We start from the raw sequence: 12,920 nt of genomic DNA on the forward strand, positions 1-12,920 counted from the left end.
CGAGCAAGGTGGATCAAACAGGTAAAAGATTTGTTAAGAAAATTATTTTGAGCTTTTTAGTGGAATGTCTTCACTTGTCATAAGACTAGTTTGTACAATCCCATTTAATTCCACCACTTAATTGTACCTTGACAGATACGTATTTCGACCTCAACAGTAAGGTCGTCTTCAGTGTCTCGTACTTGACTCGATTTCAAGTCAAGTCGAAATCGAGTCAAGTACGAGACACTGAAGACGACCTTACTGTTGAGGTCGAAATACTTATCTGTTAAGGTACAATTAAGTGGTGGAATTAAATGGGATTGTACAAACTCGTCTTATGACAAGTGAGGTGAAAGATGCTTTTCGGACCCTCCGCAGACTGCGTTGCGACGCGACGTGCAGTCTTTGACCGCGCTGAATGGAGCAGACTTTTATGCACTGCACAGGCCACTTCGGCCTCAGTCTTAGAATATAATAAATAATAAATAATTACGTAATGCTGTGGGAGAGGGAGGGGATCAAGCCAAGTGTTAAGATCCTCACAAAATTGAACTTTCCATACAAAAAATGTTATGAAGGGGAGGGTGTGGTCCCGATATCATCAAATTTAACGTTATGTAATTAGTGAAAGAACCCTTGCCGGAAAACACCTGTCTGGTTTGAAGTGCAAGAACTAGTTCACATCCTATAGGGAGAGTAAATAAATATTAAAACTTATAAAGCTTTCAGTTTTTGTGGTATGTATCTAATTAAGCTATTCGCTAAATAGTCGAATCCGAAAAACCCATGAAGAACGGCATCCTTATTATGGGGCTTTGAATTAATATTTAGTCACGCAAATAAAATATAATTAATAAATCATATTCTGAAAAACCACTTAAGAATGTGGTAAAGAGTTGCGAATGTAAATAATAATGTAAAAATAGAACTCATAAAAATCATGAACTGCACTTTCGCTTTTAACGACCCAGCCCACTAACATTTTCTCTACTTTTCCAATTGCGTGACCTTGCCGATCTGCATACTCCCATCAGCCATATTTTTAATGTGCACCTTCAGTGCAGTCCCAGCTGCCACCGGTGTTGGAAATGGCAGTGCGGGAATTGCTTGAGGCCACCCAAGCCATACATGATGTTTATGCTCTTTCTCCGGTTTGCATATTTTTTTTGTTTGTTTGCTTTGATTTCCACGATCGCCTTCGATCTGCCACCCGTGCCAGTTCACGAGAAGCCGCAACCCCACCGACCGACCGCGTGATGAGTGCCGGGCGCTAAAGGATGCTGTCGAGGGTATGATGAAAATGGTTTTTTGGCGGAATGCCGGTTGCCGTCATATAAATTGATTGTATTGATCCTCGCCACTGGGCATTCGCTTGCGATCGTTCATCGGGTTTGGCACAGTGTCACAGAAGGGGGTATAACAATGAAGGTGCGTGAGTTTGGTTTCAGTGCGTAAAATGGTTATTGATGTGTTTCATTATGTTTCCTCAGTTATTCTTAGTGCTGTCGATGGTGTTGGCCATAGCGTTTGGAGCGGCCGTCGAAAAACCAGTGAGGGAAGTGGATACAGAAAAGGAAGCTGCGGAAGCAACGAGGAAAAAAGTGCAAGAAAAACGAGGACTTTTCGACTTTGGATATGGAAGTATGCCTGAGCTGCATGGTGGGTTCAAGCCTTCATTCGGATATGATATTAGTGCGCCACACGAATATGAAGTAAGAGAAGACCATCATACTTACATCACTAAGAACATTCCCGTTCCTTATCCGGTGGAGGTGGAAAAGCATGTGATTGTGGAAAAGAAGGTTCCAGTTCATATTGACCGCCCCGTCCCTTACCCCGTCACAATCGAGAAAAAGGTTCCGTACATAGTGGAAAAGCATATCAAGGTTCACGTTGACCGTCCAGTTCCGTATCCAGTGAAAGTACCTTATCCAGTTGAAGTCGAGAAGAAAGTTCCCGTTTACATAGAGAAGAAGGTGCACGTTGACCGCCCAGTTCCATATCCAGTCCACGTAGAAAAGAAGGTTCCAGTTTACGTAGAAAAGAAGGTTCCTTTCGTAGTCGAGAAGAAAGTTCCGGTTCCGTACGAAGTGAAGGTCCCGGTAGTTCAGAAAGTCGAAGTAGAAGTTCCTAAGCCGTACCCAGTTCATGTCCCAAAGCCATATCCGGTTTACATCGAGAAGGAAGTCATCAAGCATGTCGATCGGCCTGTCCACGTAGAAGTTGAGAAGAAGGTTCCAGTTCATGTTGTACAGAAAGTTGAAGTTCCTCAGCCGTACCCTGTCTACATCGAGAAGCCCGTTTACATCGAAAAGCAAAGCAGTCATGACAGTGAGGAACAACATCAAGTAGCGCATTCTCATGAAGACTATATTGAGCAGCCTATTGAAGTCATCGAAGAACATCAACACGTGGAAGATGGTGAGCACCACATAGAAGAACGTCATGACCAAGGAGAACAACAAGAGCAAGAACAAGAACCTCAGGAACATGCCCAGCAGGAGTACGCTGAATCATCCAGTAAAGAGGTCAAGAGCGCAGAACCAGCAGACAAATCTACCGATTCCACAGATTCAAATAATCAAGAACAGCACCACCATATGCCACCAAATCATCCAAACAGTGGCCAATAGTTAATTTGGAACAGTTTGAACCCTAAGTTATCTCTAGTCTACCAGTTGCAAAACAGCAATCTTACAAATCAACCGAAAAAATAAATTAAAATTAATACAAAAACCATCGAACTGTTGAACATTTTCTGCACCCATTCACTTTTCTTCGACCTTATTTTAGCACAGTGCACCCATTGTTACGCAACAAGTCGATGATTATCGACGATCGCTCTGCTCCGTCATCGAAACGCTTGGGTGATGCAGCGAGCGCACGCCGAGTTAATGGGCTTGATAACCATCACTCAATCTCTTTCTTTATCTCTGAAGCATAGATCTGAAGAAAGGCTTATGTTGGCGCACTGGGTTAGCGAAGCGTGCGATTTGCAACAGGTGGGTATTAAAGTGCAGTGCAACAAAAAATCGAACAAATACGGGCCAGATGCTGAGTTGCGGCTGGTTGCTGACGATGGCAGGTTAGTGGTCGCGCGGCGGTTCGTCGATGTTGTCTTTAGGGAGATGATTTTATTGCAATTTGTTGTTCCACGATATTTTAAGTGCACTTACGTACCAATGGCACAAGTTAGTTATTGTAAACAGTTGATGGGTCGAGATGGATTTCAATGTCATTGTTTGATGCAACTTGAGGCCAATTAGATTCCATTATTTTTTGCTCGATGCTTCATGCTTTTTACTTTTATTGTTTATGTATAATGATGCGTATGTTGATTAACCAAATCTATTATTAGGTATATTAATTTACTGTTAATCCAAATCCTTAAAAATGAAAAAGCAGTTGAACAGATAAAAAGAATAGTGTGAGAGCTCACAGTGAACCAACTCGCTGATGTTTCAAAATGCTTCTTCGTTTATTCGCCTCGCATCCCAAACCGGCCATCTCAAGTGTGACAGTTTACATGGTCAGCTCAACTCGAATGAAGAGGCGCAAAGCCATCCCAGGGCCAGGACATTGACGAAGTAGATGAATGTTCATAAGACACTTTCACAATTCATCCACTGCAAGGTATCAGCGCCAAGTTTACCATTTATGATTTCCGGGCATACACATGTATGTATGTACTTTATGCCCGAAGAAGCCATATGATTATATCTGGCATCACTGTTCGGTTGATGTATGCGAGTTATTTTGGTCGTCCTATTTTAACTGTTTTATCGTTATATCCGATGTATAAATTCGTCGTTTTGTTTCATTATACACCGTTTTCGTGACGTAAAGCATTTAGTGCGTTTAGTGTTTGTGATACGAACTATTGTGCTGCGATTTAATGGTTTAAGCAAGTGGCTATTTGTGATCAACTGTCTATTACACAAAAGCTACACACCATATACTTCAGCTAAAGCGACATTTGCTGACAAAAATCAAAAACTCTCTCGTATAAACACTCGAACATTGTGTACTTTTTCTGCTCGAATTGTTGAACTGATGGAGTACTCGTAGGCGCATCGCAATGGCAAAGCTCTGCGGTAAATGCTCCGAGCCGATAACAGGAATCGATGTCGTCGTTCGTCCAGGTTATTGTGGAGGCTCTTTCTACATGAATGCATGCACAGCAGTAGGGGAAACTGGACACACATGATCCCCGGGGACACATGATCCCCCCCTTGTTTTCTCGAAAACTAATCACATTTTTATACCAGTGATATGTGCAAACGGATCCGTTAGACAGATTATTGAATCTGAGTAACATTTGATATTAGTTCCTTTTGTATATGGGTTTTATAGAGGTTTTATTATTTAAGCATTCTCAATCCTGTTTTTCTTCAAAGGAGAAAAGTTTATTAACATTGAATATGTCCAACCAAAACGTACCAAATTTTTACTGGACAAAGTTTTATTATTGTAGAATTGGATAAATTCATTCAATTAACTATTGCTTATTTTCCATTGAATACAAAAAAAAAACAAAAGATAAATACTAACATGGACACACTTGATCCCCTACAGTTTGGTCACACTTGATCCCGATATTGCATGTATTCATAGGCGTAACTAGAGTCTCGGTCTAGGGGAGGCATGGCCCCAGCTGGCAGCATGTATTTTTCTAAGGCGATTTAAAGCACTGCACGCATATGGATTGCAGTAGAAATTGTTTAACTAAGTTTATCGCTCATTTGTCCTGGAACTAACATTACGAAATTTGGGAAAAATACAACTGATTTCCAATGATGTTGTGATTGCTTCAAAACGCTGTGTCTGTGTCAGCTTGTCTTCTCCATATTACGAGATGTGAAATAAAATCCATGAAATTTCGTCATAATCAATATAAGTATCCATGCATTTCCAAAATGTATGAGTATTCTTAAAATAACATTTGAAAATGTTTTGAGATACTAAGTAACTATGAACAAAAATTTGGAATCCTAACGTGTTTTTATGAGTCATAATAAAAATCAAATTCCAGAATAACATGGTTTTCTGAACAGATATTTTAGTTACAAGATAAACATTGTCGCTGTCGTCGCTGTCCGGAACATCTTTTGCTGGCGAAGATTAATTATTACCAGACTCAGGCCGGAGTGGCCTGTGCAATACATAAAAGTCTTCTCCATTCAGCTCGGTCCATGGCTGCACTTCGCCAACCACTGATCGATCCACCTTATCCCACCGATCCAACTGATCGATCCACCATGCCCGCTGTGCACCTCGCCTTCTTGTTCCCGTCAGATCGTTGTCGGGAACCATATTCACCGGATTACTGTCTGACATTCTGGCTACGTGCAAGGCGAGGATAGGGGATCTAAGGGTCAATGAAGGGAAAATACATACGATTTGACAGTTAGGTACGGGTATACCCCGTTAGGCATAAGTACGTTAGGCATAATGACGTTAGGCACAAGTACGTTTGGCATAATGGACGATAGGCATAACGGACGTTAGGCATAATGTACGTTAGGCATAAAATGATCCAAAGAACAGCCCATGACAAAAGAAGGCAGAATTATGCCAAACGTCCATTATGCCTAACGTCCGTTATGCCTATCGTCCATTATGCCTAACGTCCGTTATGCCTATCGTCCTTATGCCTAACGTCCTTATGCCTAACGTCGCGGACCCGTTAGGTACCCCACATGTTTCGGACAGCAGAACAAAGGGATCCGAAGCAACAATATTTATCTGGTAACTAAAATATGTTTTGTTTTCTGCTGTTGCTCACGTTAGGAAGCGGCTAAAAATCCGCTTCAAAATGTTATAAAATAAAATTTCCTATATTTTGAAAATTATGGTTTTCTGAATTAGGTGAGAGATTTCTCTGCAAAAAATCAAACAAATCGAGAAGCAACCAAATCGATCTGAATTGTGCTGCAAGAGAAATGTTTTCTGATACGAACTGGTTTCTAAATCTAAAATAGTTTTTTATCCAAAAAATATAACATTCTAATTAAACACCAGGCAGGCACAAAAAAGTTCTCTGATGCCCTTTTAAAATCGCCAAAAATGGAACAAGATTAGTGGATCTTGTGAGGATATAAACATACTTTTTTAATGCAATTAACGCGAATGTTGCCTAAGTTTTGTCCTAATACTTTCACCAAATTCGAATGCTTTGTAGATTTTTCAGTCATTGTAACAAAGATTTTTTTGTTTTACAATTGTATATCTCTCTGTGGAATAAAAAAAACCTCAAAAAGGAAAATAGATAAATTTCTGTGGCAGAATTATATTGAGTAGGGAAAAAAACTTTATAGGAATTTGATCAACTGTTTAGCGGCATACCTTGTGATAAACTCAAAGATTTTCGAAAGAATGATCGTTCGAAATTTCATTGGCCGGATTTGTGTACATGTGCTCATTTTGATGTATGTAAAAAATGCTTCAGTCTTTTTTGAAGCGGATCGGAGCTGGTAGTCTAATAGAACAGAAATGTTAATATCTTTAAACAATTATGTTTTTGAACTTGGTACAATCCTTGGTAACTTCCTGATGTATACCAATAAGGTGAAAGTTTAAGCATGACAAGCTATGAAAATCCAAAAAGACATATTTAGCGTAAATGTCGATATTGGACCCATAGAGAAAGTGCTTAGGAATAACGGTTTGTATCTATGTTAGCGCAAGTTTGCAGCAAACGGAAATCACACTATACCATGGATTTATGAAATAGTAATTTGAAATGAGCATCAGTTGTTGATAAATGTAAAAAAAATGCAACTTTCTGAGAAGCCCTTCAAATGTACACATTTTGGATTCTCCCAATTTAACCGTATTTTTAGGTTCCGCTGGTCGAATGATCCAAAGCATAGTCTTATCTTTCCATTGTCATGCATCAGTATTATTACATTTAAAATTCTCAATTTCGGCATTAACTATTGTGTATACATGCTATACAAGCTCAGATTTTTAACGAACATGTTAACGAAGCACGATTTCAAGAAGAACGCATTGTAACGTTTACCTTCTTGAACAAACTCTCATTAAAATTTCATTAAAATATCGGTTTCTACGACCAGGATACTAGTAAACCAAATGCAGATCAATTTTTTTTAGTTAGCGATGGAATGAGCTCAAAAATCGAGAAAAAGTGCCTGGCGACTCAATTTGATTATCCTATTTGGAGTTGGATGTTTTGCAACAACAATTTCGATGCTTTGCTGAACAAATGGTCATAGATGTGATATAATTCAACACACGAAAAATATTTATTATAGAATTCATATTCAAAATTAAGAAATATGTAAATGAAATTAAAATTGACCAATTTGAAATTATTTTTCAAAATATTCTGGGGGGGGCACAAGTAGGTCTGGGGAGCCAAGCCCCCCCTTCCCCCCTTATTTACGCCAATGCATGTATTAAGGCGTTTGTTGTGTACCGTTGCATATTATTGTATTGTATGTAACTAATTGATCAGTTCAAATTCTTTTCTAGTTAAAAAGTATAAATAAATTTAATTTCTCTTTAATTATGTCAATCAGACGATACAGGCGCAATTTGAATTTATCAATAGCCTTATTTCATTGTCCAGAACAAAATGTAGTTGAACATACTTATTTTTGATTGGTTTTATTAAATGCATTTTAACATTATTTTCTATGGAAAAGTGTATAAATTAGGCTTTGAAAATACTCAACAATCAATCATCAAAATCAATCACAAAAAGAGATCCTCTTGGGAACATCAAGATTGTCGTGATATGATCATTGTCTTTTCTTTTAGTGCAGTGAATGGTTTGCAGATAAATCATAGGATTTTAAGCTAGACCAATTCGTCCTTTCATTAGATTTGAAAGAACCTAAACATGTTCATCTCATAAAGGGATCAATTTTTCCCCTATATGGAGATCAAGTCTCCCGCATGTTTTGAAAATGCCAAATTTTCTATCTTTCGGCAAAATCGATTTTTTGGTAACTTTCATGAACAAATAATTGCTTCCAATGATGTTTTTGAATAGCTAATTAAATTCTTTATCAAGTCCTTCAAGAAGCATGCAAATCTGTGCATGTTACATAGATAAATATGCTAAACAAACAGTGGGGATCATGTGTGTCCAGTTTCCCCTAACGAGAGCGTTGACATCGTATTTCACATCGAACAAGAAAAACTTTTTCTGGATGTGCGATAATTGTGCCGAGCTGTTTCGCTCTTTATCGTCCCAAGCGGATGAGAAATCACCTCTCAATGCGCTTGCTTCTGCTATAACTGAGCTCCGTACGGAAATCAAGCAGCTAAATTCGAAACCGATCATTCATTCATCACAAACAACCAACACACATTGGCCCGTTATTGATCAACGAAGAGGTATCAAACGTCGTGTGATAGAATCGAATGTGCGTGCTACTGAAACCTGCTGCGTAGGTATACATATAGCAAAAACCTCAGGAAAATGATGTGTCTGTTCCAATATGTTAGAACGAAGAAGAACGACGATTCTGGTTGTATCTTTCAAAAATTCGGCCTGGCGTAACTGTTGAAACCGTGCGTGCAATGGCAAAAGCAAATTTGAAAATGGAAAATGATCCAGCAGTACTTGTTCCGAAAGGGAGAGACATCGAAACACTTTCCTTCGTATCATTCAAAATTGGACTAGACCCTTCACTCAAGCAGCAAGCGCTTGATCCGGGAACATGGCCCGAAGGTGTGTTGTTCCGCGAGTTTGAAAACTATGGAACACCAAAATTTCGGCCACTGCTGAAATCCAACAGGGCAACTACACCGTTGCTGCGCCCCGAAACCACAGCATCTCCCGTCACTCCTGTAATGTACTTGAATTAAATTGTTTCCTCCCAGGACGCATCGAAATAAGCCTTCAGGAAGCCCCTTATCCCTCCATCACAGTACCGCATTTCCTGCCAGCGCTCAGCAGTCGTTCTGATCCTGTAGTTGGTTGTGGAGAATGGGGCTTCCAAACTGCCGTCTCAGGAAAGTATACGTACCACAAGAACGGCCTTCTTCCATTAACATCTATTGGTTCCAGTTATCAGGTGCCAAATATTCTCGCCTCAAGCTCTCAGGAATGCACTATGCACGCAGTACACACTTTCAAGCAATCATCGTCAACCAACAAATTATCGTTAGAGACACTCCCGCAACCAGGATGCATGCCTGAAAGTTCCATGGAAGCCCTCAATCTTCTCAACACGGTCGAGCTCTTACAGTCATCGTTTTGCAGTCATCCTAGTCCTGTGTTTGAGAACGGAGAGGAGGGCTCCAACACTCTGTAACAGGCAAGTATGAACGCAATAGGAACAAATTCCCTTCGATAAAATTCATCGATTACAGCAACCCATCACATGTGAATGCCTGTTCGACCGCACACCATTTACTGAGTGTATCGAACGACATAAAATCATCAGCATCATCATCATGGAAGCCTCCAAGTTGTTACACGCCGCCAGGATGCACGCCTGCATGCCTTATGGAAGCCCCCAAACCTCTCGTCACAGTCGAGTCACTCCCGCCAGCGTCCTGCAGTCATCCCGGTCCTGTGTGTGAGTTCGGTGAAGGGGGCTTCCACATGGGTTCATGAAGAATCGATCAACAACGACGAACCTGATGTGTTACGTTTCGGCATTGTCACGTAAGATGGAGAAGGGAAGGCAAATCGATGCGATATATGTGGATTTCGCTAAAGCTTTTGACACCGTACCGCACAATCTTGTCATCGAGAAATTGGAGCATATTGGCTTCCCGAGATGGATAACGGAGGGGATAGCTTCATACTTATCTAGTCGTAGTGCATACGTTATTGTTAACTCAACACGATATCGATTCTTCGACATTGCGTCTGGGGTACCTCAAGGGAGTGTTCTTGGACTACTAATCTTCAACATCAATGTGAATGATCTCTGTGTGCTTCTTTCTTCGTCAAAACTATCATTCGCCGATGACCTCAAATTTTATCGCATCGTAGTGACCATTGATGCCAAACTACGGTTTACCGAGCATGTGACGATCACGGCTTCCAAAGCATTCTCTGTGCTTGGATTTATTCGACGGCACGCTTTCAAATTCACCGATATTTATGCCCTGAAGGCGTTGTATTGTTCGTTGGTGCAAAGCATCTTAGAGTTTGGTTCCCCAGTTTGGCCACCATACGATGTAGTACACATGCTGATCATCGAGCGAGTACAGAAGAAGTTTTTCCACTTTGCGTTAAGGATTCTACCTAGGAGTGACCCAGACAACCTTCCTCCATACTCTGAACGATGTCAACTCATAAATTTGGAGTCACTATCTGCCAGACGTGTGAAAATGCAGCGATTATTTGTGTATGATATAATACAAGGAAATATTGACTGCCCTACACTACTTGAACAAACTCCGCTGTATATTCCCCTCGAATACTAAGGCATTCTTCCCTACTAGCTGTTCCATATCACCGAACAAACTATGGTTACAACAACCCACTAGACTCCTGTATCCGTGCTTTCAATGTAATTTGTAACGAATTTGACTTCAACAACTCCAAAAATGTTTTTAAAAATAGAATAAGTAGAATTAATAATTAAGTTCAGTCTGTACGATTGTTGTATCGAAGACGATGTTGCATAAATAAATAAATATAATAGGCATTTTCTTAACTGCAGCATTTTGGTTTATATGAGGTAATAAACGAATTAGATCTTTTTTGTGTCTTTTTAACAAGGCTTCCGGCCCTGGGTCGGCTAACCTCGTGAATTAAATCTTATTTTGCAAGGTGAACCAGTTAAGAGCTCAAAATCTATTCAACAAATATTAAAAAAAAATCTTATTTTACTTTACTAAGAGAAAGTTATTACATTATTTATTATGTGAACATTTGTTTGTCCGTTTATTTATTAGCTAAACTCGAGTTAGGCATTGCGGAGCGGAAATGAACAAGGCTGTAGTAGCTTGATTCTCATAATATATCCGTGAAGCTTGGTACATCATTGTCTATCATCACCAGAGTAGTAATCCTCATGATTTTGTCTTAAGGACATAGTTGGAAGAGTACCGCGATGGCAGGCATGTATGGCTTGTGCCCGCTTACGGGTCCCCTCCTAGGGGTAATATTCAGAAGCTTCCACTCAATAGGGATTGCATATAGATTGGTTCTTCCAAGTTCCAATAATTATAATTCGATTTTATTCCAAGCTACGATTCTGAAACGTGCAATGCAACATAGTACCCTTAATTTGTCTTTCACACCAGGAGCAGCATTGTTACATTTTTGGTAGGAAACGCCGGGCGGCTTGGCCGAGATTTGCGTAGAGAACATCCATAAATTACGAACGCTTATAGGGGGAGGGGGTTGCAGGAAGAGCGACGTTCCGTACAAAAATTTTAGATGGTTCATCTCAAACAAAAAGTGTGACGTAGGGGGGAGGGGGGTTGAAATTGGCCATTTTTCAATGGATCTTCCCGTTCAGAATGGCTAGTCATTTTCACACTTAAAATAAATCGCAGATTTCTGTGAAATTTCACCGAAATCTCAACAGCAGAACTGTTCGGTAAAAAATTTACAGATTTTTTGGGGATTTTGACAGTTGAACAAAGGAAAACACCGCAGAAAATCGGTGAAATAATTACCGAACAAATCTGCTGTTGAGATTTCGGTGAATTGAAGCAAAATTCACCGAAATCTGTGAAATGATCTAAGTGTGTTGGTTAGACTTTTTTAAAAGAATTTTTGAAAGAAAAACCCGGAATAATGCACCAAGCCTTGATGGTGCCTTTCTCGTGTATTATAATACAAGAAAACACATATAAGAGTAACAAGAAAAGCACATAAGAGAGGTCAAAATTGCACTTTAGAAAGATAGATTAAGTTTATTCCATCAATTCACATTTATTTGCGTTCATTTGAATGCACTTGCAGTAGTTTTGAAACAAAAAATCGATTTTGAAAAAAAATGTCCAAGGGAAAATGGGGAAAAAAACACATGTTCCGGAATGAAATGGCCGATTTGGCTAATTTTCAATAGCGAGAAATTAGGAAGGATTCCTCGTCGAAGGCAACCTATCGGATAAGGCTAAGTACAAAAAAGTGTGTCTCACATTTTTTTGTACATACACATACAGACATCACCCCAATTCGTCGAGCTGAGTCCATTGGTCTCCGAGCCTTCTATTAAAAGATCGGTTTTGGAGGGATCCTATAGCCTTTACGTATACTTAGTATACGCGAAAGGCAAAAAAGGTTTTCGCTGTCGTAAACATAAGGAGCGCGCGCACTGAAAATACACTCCAGTGAAAGCACTCCAGTTTAAAATCGTTTAGATGGAGTAAAATCAAAGAGTATATTTTTTTTTTTGCATTGAGTGTAGGCATTTACAGAATTCACAACTCAGCCAACCAGCTCACACAAAATTCGGCCAAAAGATGTTTTCGAGAACAATCACGATTTACAAACATAATAGTTCCTTGGAAACCGTTAGGTTACATACATTATTTTGTAGGATTTTGAATACCCTTTCCAGAGTGAGGAGAAGCCTCCAGAGTGTTGCTTTTAGCCATATGGGTTCTCTTTTTGCTGGTACTGTACACACCCGTTTCAAATCACTCAGAGACTGAGTGAAATTGTATTGCCATCTCTTTTTTTCTCACTGAAAAGTTATTCAATTTTCGTAAAAAGTGGAACTACTCAAAATTTGAGTAGTTTCACTTTTTACGAAAATTGAGTAACTTTTCCGTGGGAAGAAAAGAGACGGCAATACAATTTCACTCAGTCTCTGAGTGATTTGAAACGGGCGTGTAGTAGTAAAAATAATAAAAGGTTTAGTTTCCCAATTCTACTTTTCTTACACACTTGAACGGCCTGGGCTCAGTCAGTTTTTTTTCCAAACCGGCTCAAGTTTCCAGAGGACAGAGGAGGAGCATGCGATGGAGTTGAGTGGGCATGGTGGCTA

At 39.7% G+C, this 12,920-nt stretch overlaps 1 protein-coding gene across 1 annotated transcript; it reads left to right on the forward strand.

The window, feature by feature from the left end:
• The first annotated feature begins 1,260 nt into the window (after window positions 1–1,260).
• On the forward strand, window positions 1,261–2,721 carry LOC134216318 (probable serine/threonine-protein kinase kinX). The gene is made up of 2 exons (XM_062695232.1): window positions 1,261–1,410; window positions 1,473–2,721. Exons 1-2 carry the CDS (start codon window positions 1,405–1,407, stop codon window positions 2,613–2,615), a joined length of 1,149 nt encoding a protein of 382 aa, XP_062551216.1. The 5' UTR covers window positions 1,261–1,404; the 3' UTR covers window positions 2,616–2,721.
• Window positions 2,722–12,920: the final 10,199 nt, after the last annotated feature.

The sequence above is a fragment of the Armigeres subalbatus genome, chromosome 2 (genome assembly GCF_024139115.2).
Source record: "Armigeres subalbatus isolate Guangzhou_Male chromosome 2, GZ_Asu_2, whole genome shotgun sequence".
Classification (NCBI taxonomy): domain Eukaryota; kingdom Metazoa; phylum Arthropoda; class Insecta; order Diptera; family Culicidae; genus Armigeres; species Armigeres subalbatus.